Source organism: Glandiceps talaboti, chromosome 17 (assembly GCF_964340395.1).
Source record: "Glandiceps talaboti chromosome 17, keGlaTala1.1, whole genome shotgun sequence".
Taxonomy (NCBI): Eukaryota; Metazoa; Hemichordata; class Enteropneusta; family Spengelidae; genus Glandiceps; species Glandiceps talaboti.
The window spans coordinates 1,907,148-1,935,016 of record NC_135565.1 but is presented as its reverse complement, the minus strand read 5'-3'; the positions used below and the strand labels follow the sequence as shown (position 1 = coordinate 1,935,016).

The 27,869-nt window shown below is 36.9% G+C and overlaps 1 protein-coding gene across 2 annotated transcripts in view; it reads right to left on the bottom strand.

Annotated features, from left to right (window-relative positions):
• LOC144448726 (doublecortin domain-containing protein 1-like) overlaps positions 1-27,869 on the bottom strand; it is a 138,534-nt gene that overhangs the window by 91,920 nt on the left and 18,745 nt on the right. For both annotated transcript variants that reach the window (XM_078139033.1, XM_078139034.1), the window contains exons 3-7: positions 14,994-15,284; positions 14,153-14,345; positions 7,562-7,724; positions 4,537-4,642; positions 2,489-2,588 (exon numbers count right to left, since the gene is read on the bottom strand). In XM_078139033.1, the coding sequence (XP_077995159.1) occupies positions 2,489-2,588; positions 4,537-4,642; positions 7,562-7,724; positions 14,153-14,345; positions 14,994-15,284 (853 nt within the window). The remainder of the gene's footprint in view (positions 1-2,488; positions 2,589-4,536; positions 4,643-7,561; positions 7,725-14,152; positions 14,346-14,993; positions 15,285-27,869) is intronic.

Here is a 27,869-nt window from a genome sequence, read left to right as displayed (position 1 = left end):
TAGTATCAATTCTAATCTTATATTACCATATACCTATAGTATCAATTCTAATCTTATATTACCATATACCTATAGTATCAATTCTAATCTTATATTATCATATACCTAGTATCAATTCTAATCTTATATTATCATATACCTATAGTATCAATTCCAATCTTATATTATCATATACCTATAGTATCAATTCCAATCTTATATTATCATATACCTATAGTATCAATTCTAATCTTATATTATCATATACCTATAGTATCAATTCTAATCTTATATTACCATATACCTATAGTATCAATTCTAATCTTATATTATCATATACCTAGTATCAATTCCAATCTTATATTATCATATACCTATAGTATCAATTCTAATCTTATATTACCATATACCTATAGTATCAATTCTAATCTTATATTACCATATACCTATAGTATCAATTCTAATCTTATATTATCATATACCTATAGTATCAATTCTAATCTTATATTATCATATACCTAGTATCAATTCTAATCTTATATTACCATATACCTATAGTATCAATTCCAATCTTATATTACCATATACCTATAGTATCAATTCTAATCTTATATTACCATATACCTATAGTATCAATTCTAATCTTATATTATCATATACCTATAGTATCAATTCTAATCTTATATTATCATATACCTATAGTATCAATTCTAATCTTATATTACCATATACCTATAGTATCAATTCTAATCTTATATTATCATATACCTATAGTATCAATTCTAATCTTATATTATCATATACCTATAGTATCAATTCTAATCTTATATCATCATATACCTAGTATCAATTCTAATCTTATATTACCATATACCTATAGTATCAATTCTAATCTTATATTATCATATACCTATAGTATCAATTCTAATCTTATATTATCATATACCTATAGCATCAATTCTAATCTTATATTATCATATACCTATAGTATCAATTCTAATCTTATATTACCATATACCTATAGTATCAATTCTAATCTTATATTATCATATACCTATAGTATCAATTCTAATCTTATATTATCATATACCTATAGTATCAATTCTAATCTTATATTATCATATACCTATAGTATCAATTCTAATCTTATATTATCATATACCTATAGTATCAATTCTAATCTTATATTATCATATACCTATAGTATCAATTCCAATCTTATATTATCATATACCTAGTATCAATTCTAATCTTATATTATCATATACCTATAGTATCAATTCTAATCTTATATTATCATATACCTATAGTATCAATTCTAATCTTATATTATCATATACCTAGTATCAATTCTAATCTTATATTATCATATACCTATAGTATCAATTCTAATCTTATATTACCATATACCTATAGTATCAATTCCAATCTTATATTATCATATACCTAGTATCAATTCTAATCTTATATTATCATATACCTATAGTATCAATTCCAATCTTATATTATCATATACCTAGTATCAATTCTAATCTTATATTATCATATACCTATAGTATCAATTCCAATCTTATATTATCATATACCTATAGTATCAATTCCAATCTTATATTATCATATACCTATAGTATCAATTCTAATCTTATATTATCATATACCTAGTATAAATTCTAATCTTATATTATCATATACCTATAGTATCAATTCCAATCTTATATTATCATATACCTATAGTATCAATTCCAATCTTATATTATCATATACCTATAGTATCAATTCTAATCTTATATTATCATATACCTATAGTATCAATTCTAATCTTATATTATCATATACCTAGTATCAATTCTAATCTTATATTATCATATACCTATAGTATCAATTCCAATCTTATATTATCATATACCTATAGTATCAATTCTAATCTTATATTATCATATACCTAGTATCAATTCTAATCTTATATTATCATATACCTATAGTATCAATTCTAATCTTATATTATCATATACCTATAGTATCAATTCTAATCTTATATTATCATATACCTATAGTATCAATTCCAATCTTATATTATCATATACCTAGTATCAATTCTAATCTTATATTATCATATACCTATAGTATCAATTCCAATCTTATATTATCATATACCTAGTATCAATTCTAATCTTATATTATCATATACCTATAGTATCAATTCTAATCTTATATTATCATATACCTATAGTATCAATTCTAATCTTATATTATCATATACCTATAGTATCAATTCCAATCTTATATTATCATATACCTATAGTATCAATTCTAATCTTATATTATCATATACCTATAGTATCAATTCCAATCTTATATTATCATATACCTATAGTATCAATTCCAATCTTATATTACCATATACCTAGTATCAATTCTAATCTTATATTATCATATACCTATAGTATCAATTCCAATCTTATATTACCATATACCTAGTAACCACCATTGTAACCACCTAATGACTTACAGTATCAAATTTATCCATTGTAACCACCACTTCAGACATCTCTTGACCATCACCATTCTTGAATACCATTACTCTCCTATTTTTCTGTGCTAACATTTTCCTAAAGATGTAAAAAAAAAAGTATGTATATATATTTTAAAAAATAACTCTGTCATTATTAGGGTGACCCTATTTTGTTTTCATCTTTCTCATTACGTTTTCATGGCAACTATAGGTTGGTTGGTTGATTTTTAAAAAAAGCCAACAAAAATAAAAATTATCTTCTCTGCCTCTCCTTTTCCTCCTCTCTATCTCCTTTTTATTGGATTCCTGGTAACAAACCCTTTCACAGCTTCTCTACACAGCTGACATATTGTAAGCCCCTCCTACTTGAATAACTTCCATCATGAAAGAAATGCTCTGTTCATGAACAAGTGTCGTCGCTGCCATGACTGTACATATAGTTGACAGACTCTAGATACTTCCTTATTCTTGCCAGAGAGGGTGCTGTTCCACAAAATATTAAGGGGGTGGGCAAAAATAAAAGTAATTTTCTATTTTTATGTCAGAGCAGAAAATTTGGGTCAGTCAGGTAATAAAAAACAAAAAAAAATAGGGTTAACTGTCTGTCTTGTCAACTTTTTCTATTTCCTGTCTGTCTACCCATCTGTCACAAATTTGCTGTCTCTTTTCTTTAAATATCTCCATAACCCTGTCATTGTGTACTTCCTCCCCCGTCATTGTGCACTTCCTCCCCTGTCACTGTGTACTTCCTCCCCTGTCATTGTGTACTTCCTCCCCTGTCACTGTGTACTTCCTCCCCTGTCACTGTGTACTTCCTCCCTTGTCACTGTGTACTTCCTCCCCTGTCACTGTGTACTTCCTCCCCTGTCATTGTGTACTTCCTCCCGTCATTGTGTACTTCCTCCCCCGTCATTGTGTACTTCCTCCCGTCACTGTGCACTTCCTCCCCCGTCATTGTGCACTTCCTCCCCCATCATTGTGTACTTCCTCCCCCGTCATTTGTACTTCCTCCCCCGTCATTGTGTACTTCCTCCCACGTCATTGTGTACTTCCTCCCCCGTCATTGTGCACTTCCTCCCCTGTCATTGTGTACTTCCTCCCCGGTCATTGTGTACTTCCTCCCCTGTCATTGTGCACTTCCTCCCCTGTCATTGTGCACTTCCTCCCCTGTCATTGTGTACTTCCTCCCCTGTCATTGTGTACTTCCTCCCCCGCCATTGTGTACTTCCTCCCCTGTCATTGTGTACTTCCTCCCCCGTCATTGTGTACTTCCCCCCCTGTCATTGTGCACTTCCTCCCCTGTCATTGTGTACTTCCTCCCCTGTCATTGTGCACTTCCTCCCGTCATTGTGCACTTCCTCCCCTGTCATTGTGTACTTCCTCCCCCATCATTGTGTACTTCCTCCCACGTCATTGTGTACTTCCTCCCCTGTCATTGTGTACTTCCTCCCCCGTCATTGTGTACTTCCTCCCCTGTCATTGTGCACTTCCTCCCATCATTGTGTACTTCCTCCCCTGTCATTGTGCACTTCCTCCCGTCATTGTGCACTTCCTCCCCTGTCATTGTGTACTTCCTCCCCCATCATTGTGTACTTCCTCCCCTGTCATTGTGTACTTCCGCCCCCGTCATTGTGTACTTCCCCCCCCCTGTCATTGTGCACTTCCTCCCCTGTCATTGTGTACTTCCTCCCCTGTCATTGTGCACTTCCTCCCGTCATTGTGCACTTCCTCCCCTGTCATTGTGTACTTCCTCCCCCGTCATTGTGTACTTCCTCCCACGTCATTGTGTACTTCCTCCCCTGTCATTGTGTACTTCCTCCCCCGTCATTGTGTACTTCCTCCCGTCATTGTGTACTTCCTCCCCTGTCATTGTGTACTTCCTCCCCTGTCATTGTGTACTTCCTCCCCTGTCATTGTGTACTTCCTCCCCTGTCATTGTGTACTTCCTCCCGTCATTGTGTACTTCCTCCCCTGTCATTGCGTACTTCCTCCCCTGTTAGTTTTATATTCCTTGTCTCAGTTTCTAAATATATCAAACTCCTTACCTCAGTCTTTTTGACAAAGCTGGCTTTGTTTTCTTTTTCTTAGTATCTTCATCAAATACTACACCATCCACTGTCCATGATGCTGTCTTCTTCATAGCAATGCTACCTATGTTAGTGAAATAAATACAATTTGATAATAAGTATTATACTATATGGGATCCTAGCAATGCTACCTATGTTAGTGAAGTAAATACAATTTGATAATAAGTATTATACTATGGGATCCTAGCAATGCTACCTATGTTAGTGAAGTAAACACATTGATAATAAGCATTATACTATGGGATCCTAGCAATGCTACCTATGTTAGTGAAATAAATACATTGGTAATAAGCATTATACTATAATGGGATCCTAGCAATGCTACCTATGTTAGTGAAATAAATACATTTATAATAAGCATTATACTATGGGATCCTAGCAATGCTACCTATGTTAGTGAAGTAAATACAATTTGATAATAAGTATTATACTATGGGATCCTAGCAATGCTACCTATGTTAGTGAAGTAAATACATTTTGATAATAAGTATTATACTATGGGATCCTAGTAATGCTACCTATGTTAGTGAAGTAAATACATTGGTAATAAGCATTATACTATGGGATCCTAGTAATGCTACCTATGTTAGTGAAGTAAATACATTGGTAATAAGTATTATACTATATGGGATCCTAGCAATGCTACCTATGTTAGAGATATTGACATTGTGCAGTTTCTTACTATCTTAGTTGCTGGGTCATTTCTTAGCATAACTGAATTGATAAGGTAAGTAGAGCTATGGGAATGGTGCAGTCTGTCCATCTGTCTGTCTGTCTGTGTGTGCGTGTATGTGTGTGTATGTGTGTATGTTTGAGTGTGTATGTGTGTGTGTATGTGTGTGTGTGTATGTGTGTGTATGTGTATGTGTGTGTGTGTATGTGGTGTATGTGCCTGTGGGTATGTATGTGTATGTGTGTGGATGACCTAAACTCAAAAACCACCATACCATTTGGCAATCAATAGGTCTGGTAGTTTTGACTTAAGTCTTTAAGTCATTTACACACACACACACACACACACACACACACACACACACACACACACACACACACACACACACACACACACACACACACACACACACACACACACACACACACACACACACACACACACACACACACACACACACAGATATTTCACCATGGCTATAGCACTACAGAATCTTAGTTCAGTTATACTAAAAATGGTTGCGGAAATCAAATTGAGTAGACTAACGTGACCTATGGTCCAAGTGGAGTCGATTCAAGTCGGATGTTTAATTAGGTTACCTGCACAATTCACTTGTGCAGGTTTGTTAGAAATTTATATATGGAATTATCGTGCTATTGTCAATGAACATGGTAATATTTGGGTATTGATATTTTAGACAAACTTAAATCATTTTCAATAATGTTTGTTTTTTGTTATATTTTCATTTGAGTTGTGATTGTAGTGCCTCAGTGTTTGAGTTAGTGAACCCTGGTAACAGAAAGGGGGGAATATGGTAAAATTGGCAGTTTCCAATACATTGTACTGCAATTTTGGTGAGAACATCGGTAAAATGACATTGGAACTCAGGTAGATTGTACATGTTTACCACACTAAACAAAAACACTGGTAGAGAACCCTAGTAAAATGACAGGGGAACTCACATAGATTTTACCTACTTACCACCCTAACAAAAGCACTGGTAGGGAACCCTGGTAAAATGACTGGGGAACTCAAGTAGATTTTACCTACTTACTGCCCTTAACAAAAACACTGGTAGGGAACCCTGGTAAAATGACAGGGGTAGGTACTCAAGTAGATTTTACCTACTTACTGCCCTTAACAAATACACTGGTAGGGAACCCTGGTAAAATGACAGGGGTAGGTACTCAAGTAGATTTTACCTGCTTACTGCCCTTAACAAATACACTGGTAGGAAACCTTGGTAAAATGACATGGGTACTCAGGTAGATTTTACCTACTTACTGCCCTTAACAAATACACTGGTAGGAAACCTTGGTAAAATGACAGGGGTACTCAGGTAGATTTTACCTACTTACTGCCCTTAACAAATACACTGGTAGGAAACCTTGGTAAAATGACAGGGGTACTCAGGTAGATTTTACCTGCTTACCACCCTTAACAAAAACACTGTGCCTATTCCAATCAGAAAGGCATTTTGCAAAGACATTTAACGTAAATTTAATGTGAATTGAATTTCATCAAGAATGATTGATATGGACATATAGGTATATATGGAATCTTATCCTACTGGTAGTTAAGTTGATGTCAATGATTGATATGGACATATAGGTATATATGGAATCTTATCCTACTGGTAGTTAAGTTGATGTCAATGATTGATATGGACATATAGGTATATATGGAATCTTATCCTACAGGTAGTTAAGTTGATGTCAATGATTGATATGGACATGTTGGTATATATGGAATCTTATCCTACAGGTAGTTAAGTTGATGTCAATGATTGATATGGACATGTAGGTATATATGGAATCTTATCATACAGGTAGTTAAGTTGATGTCAATGATTGATATGGACATGTAGGTATATATGGAATCTTATCCTACAGGTAGTTAAGTTGATGTCAATGATTGATATGGACATGTTGGTATATATGGAATCTTATCCTACAGGTAGTTAAGTTGATGTCAATGATTGATATGGACATATAGGTATATATGGAATCTTATCCTACAGGTAGTTAAGTTGATGTCAATGATTGATATGGACATGTTGGTATATATGGAATCTTATCCTACAGGTAGTTAAGTTGATGTCAATGATTGATATGGACATGTAGGTGTATATGGAATCTTATCCTATAGGTAGTTAAGTTGATGTCAATGATTGATATGGACATATAGGTATATATGGAATCTTATCCTATAGGTAGTTAAGTTGATGTCAATGATTGATATGGACATATAGGTATATATGGAATCTTATCCTATAGGTAGTTAAGTTGATGTCTAGCTACAAAGACTTACTTTTTTCTGATCTGAGTGGATCTTGAAATCCTTCACCACAGGATATGTAGATGTCTGCACCACGTTTGATGTCACTGGCTAATAAGACCTCTGTACCATCTGATAGAAAGGCCCTCCTTGCTGCTGTATTCAAGCCAAGTTTGGTTGTACAATGCTCCAATAACTGTAAAACAAATACAATTACATGTTATTTCAAGTTAAAACAATCCTTTAATTGAAGACAGGCCCAACTTGTGCGTTTTAAGACAAAGTTATTATGCAAATTTGAATGATGTTCTCATAGATACAATAACTAATAGTCATTTTTATGACCAATTTGCTATTTGACCTTGAATATGGAGGTCAAAGGCAAAGGTAAAAATATGAAAAAGAAAAGCTGACCTCTGGGGTATAGACATTTCAATGGAGTAGTATTTCTGTCAAATCTTGCATATTTTACGCACTTTCAAATAAATTTACGAATAAAAATTACTGTCTGCATATGCCCGTATGCATTCCATTAGTACCAGAAGAGATGGGGCCATTTTGCTTACAATATAAGCTCACCATGTGAATGGTGCATCCAAAGGATTGTTACTGAAATCATCTGTTAGTCCAATTGCCCAGGACAAATCAAAAGTATACTGTACTGCACAGCAAGTAGATACACAAATCATCTGTTAGTCCAATTGCCCATGACAAATAAAATGTACACTGTACTGCATAGCAAGTAGATACACAAATCATCTGTTAGTCCAATTGCCCAGGACAAATAAAATGTACACTGTACTGCATAGCAAGTAGATACACAAATCATATGTTAGTCCAATTGCCCAGGACAAATAAAATGTACACTGTACTGCCAAGCAAGTAGATACACAAATCATCTGTTAGTCCAATTGCCCACGACAAATAAAATGTACACTGTACTGCATAGCAAGTAGATACACAAATCATCTGTTAGTCCAATTGCCCATGACAAATAAAATGTACACTGTACTGCATAGCAAGTAGATACACAAATCATCTGTTAGTCCAATTGCCCAGGACAAATAAAATGTACACTGTACTGCATAGCAAGTAGATACACAAATCATATGTTAGTCCAATTGCCCAGGACAAATAAAATGTACACTGTACTGCCAAGCAAGTAGATACACATATCATATGTTAGTCCAATTGCCCAGGACAAATAAAATGTACACTGTACTGCATAGCAAGTAGATACACAAATCATCTGTTAGTCCAATTGCCCATGACAAATAAAATGTACACTGTACTGCATAGCAAGTAGATACACAAATCATCTGTTAGTCCAATTGCCCAGGACAAATAAAATGTACACTGTACTGCACAGCAAGTAGATACACAAATCATCTGTTAGTCCAATTGCCCAGGACAAATAAAATGTACACTGTACTGCATAGCAAGTAGATACACAAATCATCTGTTAGTCCAATTGCCCAGGACAAATAAAATGTACACTGTACTGCACAGCAAGTAGATACACAAATCATCTGTTAGTCCAATTGCCCAGGACAAATAAAATGTACACTGTACTGCACAGCAAGTAGATACACAAATCATCTGTTAGTCCAATTGCCCAGGACAAATAAAATGTACACTGTACTGCACAGCAAGTAGATACACAAATCATCTGTTAGTCCAATTGCCCAGGACAAATAAAATGTACACTGTACTGCACAGCAAGTAGATACACAAATCATATGTTAGTCCAATTGCCCAGGACAAATAAAATGTACACTGTACTGCCAAGCAAGTAGATACACAAATCATCTGTTAGTCCAATTGCCCACGACAAATAAAATGTACACTGTACTGCATAGCAAGTAGATACACAAATCATCTGTTAGTCCAATTGCCCATGACAAATAAAATGTACACTGTACTGCATAGCAAGTAGATACACAAATCATCTGTTAGTCCAATTGCCCAGGACAAATAAAATGTACACTGTACTGCATAGCAAGTAGATACACAAATCATATGTTAGTCCAATTGCCCAGGACAAATAAAATGTACACTGTACTGCCAAGCAAGTAGATACACATATCATATGTTAGTCCAATTGCCCAGGACAAATAAAATGTACACTGTACTGCATAGCAAGTAGATACACAAATCATCTGTTAGTCCAATTGCCCATGACAAATAAAATGTACACTGTACTGCATAGCAAGTAGATACACAAATCATCTGTTAGTCCAATTGCCCAGGACAAATAAAATGTACACTGTACTGCACAGCAAGTAGATACACAAATCATCTGTTAGTCCAATTGCCCAGGACAAATAAAATGTACACTGTACTGCACAGCAAGTAGATACACAAATCATCTGTTAGTCCAATTGCCCAGGACAAATAAAATGTACACTGTACTGCACAGCAAGTAGATACACAAATCATCTGTTAGTCCAATTGCCCAGGACAAATAAAATGTACACTGTACTGCACAGCAAGTAGATACACAAATCATCTGTTAGTCCAATTGCCCAGGACAAATAAAATGTACACTGTACTGCACAGCAAGTAGATACACAAATCATCTGTTAGTCCAATTGCCCAGGACAAATAAAATGTACACTGTACTGCACAGCAAGTAGATACACAAATCATCTGTTAGTCCAATTGCCCAGGACAAATAAAATGTACACTGTACTGCACAGCAAGTAGATACACAAATCATCTGTTAGTCCAATTGCCCAGGACAAATAAAATGTACACTGTACTGCACAGCAAGTAGATACACAAATCATCTGTTAGTCCAATTGCCCAGGACAAATAAAATGTACACTGTACTGCACAGCAAGTAGATACACAAATCATCTGTTAGTCCAATTGCCCAGGACAAATAAAATGTACACTGTACTGCACAGCAAGTAGATACACAAATCATATGTTAGTCCAATTGCCCAGGACAAATAAAATGTACACTGTACTGCACAGCAAGTAGATACACAAATCATATGTTAGTCCAATTGCCCAGGACAAATAAAATGTACACTGTACTGCATAGCAAGTAGATACACAAATCATCTGTTAGTCCTATTGCCCAGGACAAATAAAATGTACACTGTACTGCACAGCAAGTAGATACACAAATCATCTGTTATAATATGAGCAAAGTATTTCAATATGTTCCTCAGTTTAATCGATGTGTTACAGATTGCTATATTATTTAGTAAAATCATTATTTCCTTCAACAGTTTGCCATAAATATAATTGCTATCGATTAGTTTGTTATGATGTGTTTGATTACTTGTCGGCATGTAATCTGAAAATAGCTGTTTTATTCATTTTGGAAAATGACTCAAGTGGCAAGTGAAGAGCCTTCAACTAAGTGTTGCAGTAGGCAAGTGAAGTGCCTTCAACTAAGTGTTGCAGTTGGCAAGTGAAGTGCCTTCAACTAAGTGTTGCAGTTGGCAAGAGAAGTGCCTTCAACTAAGCATTGCAGTTGACAAGTGAAGTGCCTTCAACTAAGTGTTGCAGTTGGCAAGTGAAGTGCCTTCAACTAAGTGTTGCAGTTGGCAAGAGAAGTGCCTTCAAATAAGTGTTGCAGTAGGCAAGTGAAGTGCCTTCAACTAAGTGTTGTAGTTGGCAAGTGAAGTGCCTTCAACTAAGTGTTGTAGTTGGCAAGTGAAGTGCCTTCAACTAAGTGTTGTAGTTGGCAAGTGAAATGCCTTCAACTAAGTGTTATAGTTGGCAAGTGAAATGCCTTCAACTAAGTGTTGTAGTTGGCAAGTGAAGTGCCTTCAACTAAGTGTTGCAGTTGGCAAGTGAAATGCCTTCAACTAAGTGTTGCAGTTGGCAAGTGAAATGCCTTCAACTAAGTGTTGTAGTTGGCAAGTGAAATGCCTTCAACTAAGTGTTGTAGTTGGCAAGTGAAATGCCTTCAACTAAGTGTTGTAGTTGGCAAGTGAAGTGCCTTCAACTAAGTGTTGTAGTTGGCAACTGAAATGCCTTCAACTAAGTGTTGAAGTTGGCAAGTGAAATGCCTTCAACTAAGTGTTGTAGTTGGCAAGTGAAATGCCTTCAACTAAGTGTTGTAGTTGGCAAGTGAAATGCCTTCAACTAAGTGTTGTAGTTGGCAAGTGAAATGCCTTCAACTAAGTGTTGTAGTTGGCAAGTGAAGTGCCTTCAACTAAGTGTTGTAGTTGGCAACTGAAATGCCTTCAACTAAGTGTTGAAGTTGGCAAGTGAAATGCCTTCAACTAAGTGTTGCAGTTGGCAAGTGAAGTGCCTTCAACTAAGTGTTGTAGTTGGCAAGTGAAGTGCCTTCAACTAAGTGTTGTAGTTGGCAAGTGAAATGCCTTCAACTAAGTGTTGTAATTGGCAAGTGAAATGCCTTCAACTAAGTGTTGTAGTTGGCAAGTGAAGTTCAACTAAGTTTTGCAGTTGGCAAATGAAGTGTCTTCAACTAAGTGTTGTAGTTGGCAAGTGAAGTTCAACTAAGTGTTGCAGTTGGCAAGTGAAGTGCCTTCAACTAAGTGTTGTAGTTGGCAAGTGAAGTGCCTTCAACTAAGTTTTGCAGTTGGCAAGTGAAGTGTCTTCAACTAAGTGTTGTAGTTGGCAAGTGAAGTTCAACTAAGTGTTGCAGTAGGCAAGTGAAGTGCCTTCAACTAAGTGTTGTAGTTGGCAAGTGAAGTTCAACTAAGTGTTGCAGTTGGCAAGTGAAGTGCCTTCAACTAAGTGTTGTAGTTGGCAAGTGAAGTGCCTTCAACTAAGTGTTGTAGTTGGCAAGTGAAGTGCCTTCAACTAAATGTTATAGTTGGCAAGTGAAATGCCTTCAACTAAGCATTGCAGTTGACAAGTGAAGTGCCTTCAACTAAGTGTTATAGTTAGCAAGTGAAGTGCCTTCAACTAAGTTTTGCAGTTAGCAAGTGAAGTGTCTTCAACTAAGTGTTGTAGTTGGCAAGTGAAGTTCAACTAAGTGTTGCAGTAGGCAAGTGAAGTGCCTTCAACTAAGTGTTGTAGTTGGCAAGTGAAGTTCAACTAAGTGTTGCAGTTGGCAAGTGAAGTGCCTTCAACTAAGTGTTGTAGTTGGCAAGTGAAGTGCCTTCAACTAAGTGTTGTAGTTGGCAAGTGAAGTGCCTTCAACTAAATGTTATAGTTGGCAAGTGAAATGCCTTCAACTAAGCATTGCAGTTGACAAGTGAAGTGCCTTCAACTAAGTGTTGTAGTTGGCAAGTGAAGTGCCTTCAACTAAGTTTTGCAGTTGGCAAGTGAAGTGTCTTCAACTAAGTGTTGTAGTTGGCAAGTGAAGTTCAACTAAGTGTTGCAGTAGGCAAGTGAAGTGCCTTCAACTAAGTGTTGTAGTTGGCAAGTGAAGTTCAACTAAGTGTTGCAGTTGGCAAGTGAAGTGCCTTCAACTAAGTGTTGTAGTTGGCAAGTGAAGTGCCTTCAACTAAGTGTTGTAGTTGGCAAGTGAAGTGCCTTCAACTAAGTGTTGTAGTTGGCAAGTGAAGTGCCTTCAACTAAGTTTTGCAGTTGGCAAGTGAAGTGTCTTCAACTAAGTGTTGTAGTTGGCAAGTGAAGTTCAACTAAGTGTTGCAGTAGGCAAGTGAAGTGCCTTCAACTAAGTGTTGTAGTTGGCAAGTGAAGTTCAACTAAGTGTTGCAGTTGGCAAGTGAAGTGCCTTCAACTAAGTGTTGTAGTTGGCAAGTGAAGTGCCTTCAACTAAGTGTTGTAGTTGGCAAGTGAAGTGCCTTCAACTAAGCATTGCAGTTGACAAGTGAAGTGCCTTCAACTAAATGTTATAGTTGGCAAGTGAAATGCCTTCAACTAAGCATTGCAGTTGACAAGTGAAGTGCCTTCAACTAAGTGTTATAGTTGGCAAGTGAAGTGCCTTTAACTAAGTGTTGTAGTTGGCAAGTGAAATGCCTTCAATTAAGTGTTGTAGTTGGCAAGTGAAATGCCTTCAACTAAGTGTTGTAGTTGGCAAGTGAAGTGCCTTCAACTAAGTGTTGAAGTTGGCAAGTGAAATGCCTTCAACTAAGTGTTGTAGTTGGCAAGTGAAATGCCTTCAACTAAGTGTTGCAGTTGGCAAGTGAAGTGCCTTCAACTAAGCATTGCAGTTGACAAGTGAAGTGCCTTCAACTAAGTGTTATAGTTGGCAAGTGAAATGCCTTCAACTAAGTGTTGTAGTTGGCAAGTGAAGTGCCTTCTACTAAGTGTTGTAGTTGGCAAGTGAAATGCCTTCAACTAAGTGTTGTAGTTGGCAAGTGAAATGCCTTCAACTAAGTGTTGTAGTTGGCAAGTGAAATGCCTTCAACTAAGTGTTGAAGTTGGCAAGTGAAATGCCTTCAACTAAGTGTTGTAGTTGGCAAGTGAAATGCCTTCAACTATAAGTGTTGTAGTTGGCTCTTCCACAATCTGATACCATTTGTGTCAAAAAAGTCTTGAAAATATCTGCAGAAAAACACCTCCAGAAACAACCCCCTCCAAATTTCATCCCCTTTTGCCAGGTAGTTTTCAAGATATAAGGTTTTTTATATCAAAATTTAGATTTTAGCCCTAACTGTCACATCACCAATGGACAGCAGGACTTAACCTTATCTGTATTGTTGTCACTAAGTAGTATAAAGTACTTACCATTTTGATATTAGGAGCAGACACTTCATGGCACACATCTTTCTGTCCATTCCGGTATGCAACACACTTTATGATTGGTGGTTGTCTGTAGAATGATCTGTTTCGTTTACCACCTGTGGTTGAGAAGGCTGACCTCATAGACATTCTTGATGCTGTGGATGTTGTAGACTTAGCACTGGTAGGTCGTAGGTGACTATGAACAAAATACATAGTACACAGTTGATGAGTTTGACAGCTCAACATGTATGCTATGATAACAGCTGGGTCAGGTTGCAAATGAAAGGGTTCAATAAATTCTTATAGAGCCAGGTCTACAATTATGCATTGTGACTCTATCTTTGTGGAAAGCCTCATTAATGAAAATAGCGCCAATGGCATGTTAGCACAACTGTATATTTTTTTTAATTGCTTACGAACACTTTATAGGTGTTCATTTGCTGAATGACTATCCAGTTGCCTATCCAACCCATGTCATTATCTTTGCAATATACACTGTTGATATGTTCACCATGTGTTGGTACACGTACATGTAGTTTACTCCATCGCGGTGCATAGTGTGGTACATTGGTACAATTTCTCAAAGACTGACAAAGTGATCAAAACCTGAAATCACTAAAGAGAGGCTCAATAAAGGAAGTCACACACACACACACACACACACACACACACACACACACCCACCCACCCACCCACCTACCCACCCACCCACCCACACACACACCCACACCCCCCCCACACACACACCCACCCACCCACCCCCCCCCACCCACCCACACACACACCCACACACATACACACACACTAACACACACACACTAAAATCCATAGTACTTCTTGTCACCTTTTAGATCTACTAGGTGCACTAGCAGGTCGAATTTTCCTTTTCTCTTCTCCTTCCTTCCCTTCTTCTTCGCTCTTTCCAGAATCTGGATCCCATTTATCCGTGTCTGCAATGAATTTGGAATCTACTTTAGGTTTTTCCCTAGGCGCTGGTCTAGCTGACTGGGTACCTGACAATGGTCTTCTCAACTTCTGTGTTTGTTGTTCTTGTTGTTGATGTTGTTGTATCAAAAACAAAGTACTATGGGGAAGTCGCTGTAAATATGGAGAGATAGGCTTCGGTTCCTTGGTTCTAAAATGTACAAGAAAAAGAGAAGTATATATGACACATTCATTAAAATAGTAATTTAAAACCTTTAAAAGATTTCTTTTGTATAAATATAGGGTTTCTTTCAAATAGACTTTGCCCTCTATGGAGTCTAGTACATGTGTAGCTATACCCTCACATTTCAAGACTTTGCCCTCTATGGAGTCTAGTACATGTGTAGCTATACCCTCACATTTCAAGACTTTGCCCTCTATGGAGTCTAGTACATGTGTTGCTATACCCTCACATTTCAAGACTTTGCCCTCTATGGAGTCTAGTACATGTGTTGCTATACCCTCACATTTCAAGACTTTGCCCTCTATGGAGTCTAGCCATCTGCTCAGTAATTTTAGAATTAAAGACACATTTTAGCCCTAATTTGCATATAACTAATAGAATCATCATGCCATGTACAAATCTTAATCTACACACCCCTAAGAATGTTCTCACTAAATTTGAGTCCAATCTGCCAGTAGTTTTGGAGTTGAAGTTTTTTGACCCAAATCACATACCTGTGATGTGATAATTTTGAGTTGAACAATTTCCCAACTATACACCAAAAGTAATGTCCTCACCAAATACCAAGGCAATTGGTCTGACGGTATTTTATTTTAAGTCACACACACACACACACACACACACACACACACACACACACACACACACACACACACACACACACACACACACATACACACACACACATACATACATACATACATACATACATACATACATACATACACATACAGATGGACAGACAGACAGATATATACAGACACCACACCATGCCTATAGCACTACTGAACCTTATCAGTTCATGATTGTTGTAAAAAACTGATTTGCTCCTGACAGCCAGGTTTACGAGTGTCTGCCTTCCAGGTGGGATAAATCAAAATCAAACAAATATCACAAAGTGACAGGCCCAAACTAAATCCTTTTCATTTTATTCAATTTTGTTTGAATAGAAAATTCAGGTGTGCCCCTGTTAGCTTGACCCCTATATATGACCCGGTATACAACACAAAAGTGTTCATAAAAGCTGCAGACATAACAACAGGCTGTGATTTCAGTTGACAAACAATACAGCATTCTGACTGCATACAGATCAAAGGTTGGATTCTAAACTCACTGGCTATAACAAAAACATCTTACAAATGAATTCATAAAACATGCTGTCCCTCCACTGACCAGGCTGTTCCTCCTATAGCTACTGAAAACATGGTTTCATCTTACAAATGATTTCATAAAACATGCTGTCCCTCCACTGACCTGGCTGTTCCTCCTATAGCTACTGAAAACATGGTTTCATCTTACAAATGAATTCATAAAACATGCTGTCCCTCCACTGACCTGGCTGTTCCCCCTATAGCTACTGAAAACATGGTTTCATCTTACAAATGATTTCATAAAATACACTGTCCCTCCATTGACCAGGCTGTTCCTCCTATAGCTACTGAAAACATGGTTTCATCTTATTCATTTCTATAGAAACCAAGGATTTGAGAATGAAACTGGAGATGTATGATGAATGAAGTTGTAAAAATATGTGCCAATCATTGGAGTATTTGAAAAGAAATCTATCTTCAAGTTTTTTCTAAACCGGCTATCATAATATTAATATTATCTTGGCACAGGGAATTACATAATGACATTAGAAGAAACACTATGGTACTGATAAAAACAAAATAAGAACATATAGATTGTTTAAAATAGTTTTTGGTTTTGAGAAATATCTTAAGTTCTGCATATTGAAAATCCTGTTTGTAGAAAACTATAGTAACTAAATTTAGAATTTTGGATTATAATATTCAAATTGAGTTGGGTAAACGGTCTACTCCTAAGATTCTTGTAGATAAAAGATTCTGTAAATTTCAGCCCCATCTGCTCAGCAGTTTTGGAATTATAAATTTTTAACTAAAAGACACATGTTTAGCCCTAATTTGCATACCACTTATTGGATCATCATGTCATCAACAATTCTTAATCTAAACATCCCTAGGAGTGTTCCATCAAATTTCAAACTGATCTGCAAAGTAATTTTTGAATTCACGTTTTTTGACCAAAAATCACATTTTTTGACCCAAAAGGTACATCTCTGATACAATCATTTTCATTTGAACAATTTCCCAACTAAACTCCAAAAGTAATGTCCCCAGCAAATACCAAGGCAATCAATTGGGTGGTTTTTGAGTTTAAGTCCTAATTTACTGTTACATCAGAAGCTTATGGACAAATTTGACAATCTGATCAGTGATCTTGACAAGTTAACTGCCTGGGCACACAAGTGGAAAATGTCCTTCCATCCAGATAAGTGTTCTGTCTTGTCAATAACAAGGAAAACGATCACCTATAATCAATGACTACAAATTAAATGGAAAAACAACAAAACACAGTTCATCCAAAAAGTACCAGGGGTGCACTTTGACAGCTGAACTTGACTGGCACCAACACACTAACTTGACTGGCACCAACACACTAACTTGACTGGCACCAACACACTAACTTGACTGGCACCAACACACTAACTTGACTGGCACCAACATGCTAACTTGACTGGTACCAACACACTAACTTGACTGGCACCAACACACTAACTTGACTGGCACCAACATACCAACTTGACTGGCACCAACACACTAACTTGACTGGCACCAACACATTAACTTGACTGGCACCAACACACCTAGACTGGCACCAACACACTAACTTGACTGGCACCAACACACTAACTTGACTGGTACCAACACACTAACTTGACTGGCACCAACACATAACTTGACTGGCACCAACACACTAACTTGACTGGCACCAACACACTAACTTGACTGGCACCAACACACTAACTTGACTGGCACCAACATACTAACTTGACTGGTACCAACACACTAACTTGACTGGTACCAACACACTAACTTGACTGGCACCAACACACTAACTTGACTGGCACCAACACACTAACTTGACTGGCACCAACACACTAACTTGACTGGCACCAACACATAACTTGACTGGCACCAACACACTAACTTGACTGGCACCAACACACTAACTTGACTGGCACCAACACACTAACTTGACTGGCACCAACACACTAACTTGACTGGCACCAACACATAACTTGACTGGCACCAACACACTAACTTGACTGGCACCAACACACTAACTTGACTGGCACCAACACACTAACTTGACTGGCACCAACATACCAACTTGACTGGCACCAACACACCAACTTGACTGGCACCAACACACTAACTTGACTGGCACCAAAACACTAACTTGACTGGCACCAACACACTAACTTGACTGGCACCAACATACCAACTTGACTGGCACCAACACACCAACTTGACTGGCACCAACACACTAACTTGACTGGCACCAACACACCAACTTGACTGGCACCAACACACTAACTTGACTGGCACCAACACACTAACTTGATTGGCACCAACACACTAACTTGATCGGCATCAACACACTAACTTGTTTGGTACCAACACACTAACTTGACCGGCACCAACACACTAACTTGACTGGCACCAACACACTAACTTGATTGGCACCAACACACTAACTTGATCGGCATCAACACACTAGTGGCATCACACTTGGACAACTAAATAACTTTTAATATTTATTTACTATTTATTTTTCTTTTATTTATTTATTTACTTTGAATCAGAACTGCTTTAATTGTTCATCCTCATTTGTATTGTGTACTCACTGGCAAAATATTCAACATGTTGAAGGTGGCCAGTTATGGAAGAAGAAATCATCCACACACACATATAGACAGACAGACAGACAGACAGACAGACAGACAGACAGACAGACAGACAGACAGATAGACAGATGGATGGATGGATGGATGGACAGACACCCACACACCACACCATGCCTATGGAACTTGAACTTCATTAGTTCAGTTGTGCTAACTAGAGACTGAAACCACCACCCCTACAAAAAATCTAAATATTCTTCCCAGTGTTTTTTTGACTTTTTAATTTTCTTTTAGTTTAAGTCAACCACAGATAGGCAGACAGACAGACAGATATAAAGACTTTTTATTATGTCTGTAGCATGAATAAACCTGTTTTAACCATAGACACTGTCTATGATTTAATTCAGCTGTGATAAAAACAGTGTTTCCAAGCAACCTTAAACAGAGGTTAACCAGGTGATGCCATTGACATTGAGATGTGAAGTAGCCCATAAAAGATTTAATGATTTCATGGCATCAATAAAACAATAAACTTTCATTTCTAGGCTGAGTAAAAGCATTTTCTCACACCACGAATCATGTTTTTTGACCCAAAACACATACATGTGATGCAATCACTTTGCTTTGAACAATTTCCTAACTAGACACCAAAAGTAATGTCCCCATCAAATACCAACGCAATTGGTCCTGCGGTTTTTGAGTTTACGTTGTTTACACACACACACACACACACACACACACACACACACACACACACACACACACACACACACACACACACACACACACACACACACGCGCGCGCGCACACACACACACGGCTGCCATATCCATTTGAAGTCCTCAATAGGGAAGTATAGTAAGTCTTGTGTATCACAAAAGTTCACCACAGTGTGTGACAGTTCACCACACACAGATATCTTGTTGTACAACTGACAGTTCACCACACACAGATATCTTGTTGTACAACTGACAGTTCACCACACACAGATATCTTGTTGTACAACTGACAGTTCACCACACACAGATATCTTGTTGTACAACTGACAGTTCACCACACACAGATATCTTGTTGTACAACTGACAGTTCACCACATACAGATATCTTGTTGTACAACTGACAGTTCACCACACACAGATATCTTGTTGTACAACTGACAGTTCACCACATACAGATATCTTGTTGTACAACTGACAGTTCACCACACACAGATATCTTGTTGTACAACTGACAGTTCACCACACACAGATATCTTATTGTACAACTGACAGTTCACCACACACAGATATCTTGTTGTACAACTGACAGTTCACCACACACAGATATCTTGTTGTACAACTGACAGTTCACCACACACAGATATCTTGTTGTACAACTGACAGTTCACCACATACAGATATCTTGTTGTACAACTGACAGTTCACCACACACAGATATCTTGTTGTACAACTGACAGTTCACCACACACAGATATCTTATTGTACAACTGACAGTTCACCACATACAGATATCTTGTTGTACAACTGACAGTTCACCACATACAGATATCTTGTTGTACAACTGACAGTTCACCACACACAGATATCTTGTTGTACAACTGACAGTTCACCACACACAGATATCTTGTTGTACAACTGACAGTTCACCACATACAGATATCTTGTTGTACAACTGACAGTTCACCACATACAGATATCTTGTTGTACAACTGACAGTTCACCACATACAGATATCTTGTTGTACAACTGACAGTTCACCACAGACAGACATACAAATGTACATTGTACATCAACACATGTTGACTAAGGAACTACAGGTGATTTTAGTGGCTGTTTAAATTTAATTCTTGAAAGTGTTTACATTAAGTCTGGAGCTAGAAGAGTTCATTTTGATATTCAGAATGCGACCCATTCCCTATCTAATATTCATATACATGTAGGACATTTTAAAGCTTACATAGAACTGAGGGCTTAAATATGAAGTCAAAAAATATATGTACACTGAGATGGAAGGTGTGTCTTTAAAAAGTATTTGATTGACAAAAAAAAACCCTGAATAAAAGTGGCAAACCTTGCTGTCAATGGCTATCATTACAACTACCATAACACAATCTAGTTGTACCATGCACAATTTGCAAATCAATAGTTTTGTCTTCCTTTTAGTTCCTCTCTAGCAATTTTCACAACACAAGTTACACTAACAACACAAGTTACAAAATGTACCTACATTTTAAACAGGTTAATGGTTCACTTGAAAACTACAGCTGCAGTGTTTTCATGGCAGTCACTATGTAGTCTACCACAGTCTGTTTAGACTGTTTCTGTTGACTCAACGGTGGATTTGTATTGATTTTTTTTCAACCTGAGTTACCCAGTTACACTGTTTTGCATAAGTTGTTTTATTCAGCTAGTTTATATTACAGGCTTCTTTCAAACACATTCTATTGTTCAGGTAATACAAATGTAGTTTCCGTCGGTACAAATCGTAGGTATATATATACACGCCAGGTATAGGCCAAGCCAGGTCAGGTATCGACTCAATATTTTTTTGTTTAATTCACGTTCAGATCCAAAGATGTGAATCCATCCTTATATTTGGTGTACATTTTCAATTTGTTGTCAGGTTATTTTTTATCAGCAATTCGCTATCAGTTATCTTTGTTTCAAAATCACTGCACAATTTCTGTCTTCTGTTCTAGGAATTACATTTTTCACATAGATTTCATACTTGTTCGTTCTTGTACATGCTGGTTGCAAGAGTAAAAACGTTTTGCCACCTGCAGGCATTTTTAGTTTTAGAATATTGCACATCATTAAAAAATATGGCAGACACTCATATGGGAAAGTAGTTGCATTTCGTGCAGTTTCAGTATTAAATTTTACTGATATAATAGGATGATTTGCACAACTAAAATATACCATTACAATGTATTTAGAACAAGAAAGTACGAAAATGGCTTGGCTAAATGAAGTGACAAATGCTTGTTCAAGAACAACCGTCTTGGGGATATTAGTCCAAGTGTGTCATCCCTGAAGATAAATACCAATCTAGCATTAAGTGACTCTGTTTCATGACTCAAAATCTGTCACCCCAACTCATAGGGTAAACTTTTGGCTGTTTTGCAAAAATTGATAAAAACATCGTGAAAATTAATGCTCTCCATGTGTCCTAATTTTTTGTTGAGTTGTCATGTTTACATAAACACATTCCAGATGAAAAGGTCATAGGTTATTCAGCGGGCGATATAAAATGTATAGTAATAGAGAAACATTGTGTGTAATAATAAGAATATTTCAAAGTTGGCCTTATATTCAATCCGTTTATATGAAATGTTGAAAATCACGTTATAATTTATATTGATACATATACATTGTAGTCTTGGTTACCCAGACTCTTGCCATTGAGAGGTGGTAATTAATGGCTGTCAAGAGAGATATCATTTGAGCAGTTTAGACTATGATTATATCACATAAGTTTTCAACAGAATGTGAACATATTTGAGCACTTACATTGTTGAATTAGCATTTATAAAAGAGAAGGTGAAACATCCCATGAAAACTAATATATATTGCTGTTGAGGAATGGCGCCCTCTATGGCAAGAGTCTGGGTAACCAAGACTAACATATTTGTGTTGTATACGTTGCATCAACGGTCAATGAAAGTTGGCACAAAAATCAGGTCAGGCGACGGGTACATTCTACCGGTATGCTTTGTAATTATGGATTTCCATCATTGGGCACGCATCTACCATTTATACTCACTTCTTTTGTATGCAATGTAACAAATAGGTTTAGATTTCTACTTGTCTACTACACACTCTATGACACATCTAAATGTGCATACTCTGTGTGAGTTGTGATTAAAATTGGTAATTAATGGCTGTCAAGAGAGATATCATTTGAGCAGTTTAGACTATAATTATCATCACATAAGTTTTCAACAGAATGTGAACATATTTGAGCACTTACATTGTTGAATTAGCATTTATAAAAGAGAAGGTGAAACATCCCATTAAAACTAATATATATTGTAAATAAAAACAGATGACAGATCTTTGGATCCCAATGTCAATGTAATTCCAAAAAAATATTCAGTCTTTACCTGATCTGGCCTGGCCTGGTCTGTACCTGACCTGTACCTGTGTTTTGCACCAACCGCCGTTACAACAGAGGTGGATGGTAACCAATGAGATAGTGCTACATCAATACACCTACATACAACTCAATACCTATCACACTTATAATACAATGAAATCCAATTGACCAGCATGAAATAAATGGACACATCTATGATTTTCAAGATAAACTCAATCGATAAGAAGTGTATATAAACAATTACACTCTTTGGAATGTCCAATTCAAACGGCAAGTATGATATCATCAAATCATCATCAATTATTGCCATTATAATAATATATCTTTCCTGTGCTGCTAATCATCTGACGTTTTTCCTAATTAGCTCTCTTCTTTATAAATTTAGAAAAGGTTTTACAAAATAAACAAATTAACCCAGTTTAGTTTGTTGGCCAGGTTGATCTATACATGATGTACAGTATAATTAACTGATTACTTCTACTCTCACACTCTATACAGCTAGCAGCTACCTCACAACTCAGGTCTGAGCTCACAGTCAGTACAGTAATTTGCTTTTCAAAATCTCTAAATTAACCTTGCTAAAAAGTACCTTCCAGCATATATTTTGTACAATACAATATTTGGTACAATAGCAATGGTATACCTGGCTTTACATGCATATACCTCATATGTAGCAATGGTATACCTGGCTTTATATACCTCATATGTAGCAATGGTATACCTGGCTTTATATACCTTATACGGTATGTAGCAATGGTATACCTGGCTTTATACACCTCATGTGTAGCAATGGTATACCTGGCTTTATATACCTCATATGTAGCAATGGTATACCTGGCTTTATACACCTCATATGTAGCAATGGTATACCTGGCTTTATATAACTCATATGTAGCAATGGTATACCTGGCTTTATATACCTCATACGGTATGTAGCAATGGTATACCTGGCTTTATATACCTTATACGGTATGTAGCAATGGTATACCTGGCTTTATATACCTCATATGTAGCAATGGTATACCTGGCTTTATACACCTGTGACCTCATATGTAGCAATGGTATACCTGGCTTTATATACCTCATGTGTAGCAATGGTATACCTGGCTTTATATACCTCATATGTAGCAATGGTATACCTGGCTTTATATACCTCATACGGTATGTAGCAATGGTATACCTGGCTTTATATAACTCATACGGTATGTAGCAATGGTATACCTGGCTTTATATACCTCATATGTAGCAATGGTACATGTATACCTGGCTTTATATACCTCATATGTAGCAATGGTATACCTGGCTTTATATAACTCATATGTAGCAATGGTATACCTGGCTTTATTACCTCATATGGTATGTAGCAATGGTATACCTGGCTTTATATACCTCATATGTAGCAATGGTATACCTGGCTTTATACACCTCATATGTAGCAATGGTATACCTGGCTTTATATAACTCATATGTAGCAATGGTATACCTGGCTTTATATAACTCATACATGTATGTATCAATGGTATACCTGGTTTTATATAACTCATATGGTATGTAGCAATGGTATACCTGGCTTTATATACCTCATATGTAGCAATGGTATACCTGGCTTTATATAACTCATATGTAGCAATGGTATACCTGGCTTTATATAACTCATACATGTATGTATCAATGGTATACCTGGTTTTATATAACTCATATGGTATGTAGCAATGGTATACCTGGCTTTATATAACTCATATGTAGCAATGGTATACCTGGCTTTATATACCTCATATGTAGCAATGGTATACCTGGCTTTATATAACTCATATGTAGCAATGGTATACCTGGCTTTATATAACTCATATGTAGCAATGGTATACCTGGCTTTATATAACTCATACATGTATGTATCAATGGTATACCTGGTTTTATATAACTCATATGGTATGTAGCAATGGTATACCTGGCTTTATATAACTCATATGTAGCAATGGTATACCTGGCTTTATATAACTCATATGTAGCAATGGTATACCTGGCTTTATATAACTCATATGGTATGTAGCAATGGTATACCTGGCTTTATATAACTCATATGTAGCAATGGTATACCTGGCTTTATATACCTCATATGGTATATGGCAATGGTATACCTGGCTTTATATAACTCATGTGTAGCAATGGTATACCTGGCTTTATATACCTCATGTGTAGCAATGGTATACCTGGCTTTATATACCTCATATGTAGCAATGGTATACCTGGCTTTATATACCTCATATGGTATGTAGCAATGGTATACCTGGCTTTATATACCTCATATGGTATGTAGCAATGGTATACCTGGCTTTATATACCTCATATGTAGCAATGGTATACCTGGCTTTATATAACTCATATGGTATGTAGCAATGGTATACCTGGCTTTATATACCTCATATGTAGCAATGGTATACCTGGCTTACATAGAACAGGAACAGCAATGTAATATGGTCAACTAATATAATAACTGTTAGACTGTCGACAGTCGCTCGCGCCTTTTTTCCCTACGTTTTATCTAAACTTAAGTCGTTGCGGCACTCCAATCCGGCGCAATACTACTATAATCGCATACTGATATCGAGGGCCGAAGGCCCAAGCGACTGTTCTCGCTCATGCCATCTCCGTTTCCATTACTTATTCATGATGTGACGTCATTTAATGGGGCGTTACTCTATCGTATGATTTGCATACAGTTCAATGTAAGGTCACTCAACATTCAACACATGTAAACTGCAGCGCAAATTTAATCTCGTAAATGCTTTTTGATGGTCATAATCAAGTACTTTTTCCTTTTCTATCTTTCTTTGTTAAAGCTTGAAACCACACGTTTTTTTAACATTCGTAAATGACGCCGTTGACGACCTCAACGCTCAATACATTGTCATGCTCACTAGTCTATTGCCTTGTTTAGCAGCTGACAGTACGTGGTAGCGAGAGAGTGCTACGGAAGTCGACTTATTGTACCAACTCCGACCGACACACTACTCAAGCAATAGATGTTTTGGACACCCATTTTTACCTTCCCTTGACTGCAGCTAGCATATTATATAGTAAAAAAAAGTGATAGTGAGGCGTAGATACTATTCAAATGTGCAAATGGTAGACGTTCTACCTGAAACAAAAACAGAAATGTTTAAACCTCACGAAAGGTGCCTCCATATTTACCACGGCACGGAGACCATGCACCGATCTGACACGTCTTCAACTAGTGCCTCCTCAGAGTACTGAGTCTATATATACCTAAAGATATTGCACCCCATTATTTCAGATTCCGATTCAGGAGTCAATTTACGTAATCTTTATCACGATGCTATATGATATGACAGTTTGTTGTGTCTTTTCCTCCTTGATGTTTTCTTTTTATGTGATTTTTGTTCTTGATGATGGGGGGTGTTGGGGGGGGGGGGGGGGGTGTTGAAACTTTGGGTCGGCCGGATAATGAAAAACAGAAGAAAAAAATATAGTGACCCCAATAAATTGAAGTACGTCAGACAACAATTTAGCATTTCATGGTCATCTGATTTGTTAAATTTTACAGTTGAAGAAAGATCAATACAGGCAATCACGAGTAAAAATACCCAATACCATACCGAACTTCAGACTCCTTTACTTAGTTGAAGTTTTTGCTACACTGTGAACATTTTATTGTTACATATTCAAACAATGCAAATCTCGTTGTTGTATTCAGAATTGAAACCATTTTCAAAAGAAATGCGATACTAACAATTACTGTATGATACAAAATCGAGACAATATAAACTCGTAGTTTATATACTTCCAGGTAGTTTGTATTTTACAAATACTGTGTTGTAAATTAGAACAATGCTCATAAATGGATAATCGTAGGGCAACTCTTCTTCTTTCGACATATGGCACACTTCCTACTTTATTGGCCATGGAAAATATCATTGAAATTTTATGATAGTCAACGCCACAATCGTACGAACAGAGGCTACAGACATGACACTGACAGAAGTTCTATCTATCAACACTTCATAGTAATGGTCGCGTACACCAAGGGTGCATGGGTGGTTGTGTATAGAAATGGATGTGAAATGATGGTACAACCACAGACAAGTTGTCTGTGGTACAACATACTAACATGTTATAAATTGTGCAGTCAAAGTTTAGAACAGTACGTCAGTCTGAACTTGCAGTCAGGATGAGTAAGATGTCAATTATCGTCACCCAAGATCAGAGAGAGGCGGTCGATGCGTTTTTCGCCCATTCAGATTGGGATTGGTCTTTGTGCAAGACACAGAGAATATCTGTACTCAATGTGCTCATAACTTGGTTTCAAGCAAAGAAGACGGCTAGAATTGACGTCAATGACAAATTTACTTTTTGTAATCGTGTACATGTATATGGCACACTATCGTGATTTTCAGCTATTGACTATCGTGTTTATTTTGGAGATAAATGTAAGCATCATTAGGATTAGTTCGTTTGTGTGTACTACATGTTGATTGACAGCTGCGTAAAGTTATCAACGGCAAAGTCGGCGTAACTTTTCTGACGTCTGACCGAAAGTAATTTCGAGAAATGTACCTCAGATTTCCATTCTTATTGAAAACGAATGCGGTAATTACATACGTCATATATTCATAATGACTTGATCACAGTACGGTAGATGTCAATGGTCGGAACACATGCAAAACTGCAGTTTAGCAGGGGCTATCGCTAGGTTGTTACCACTTCCCTATTGTTTAGCAAAATTACC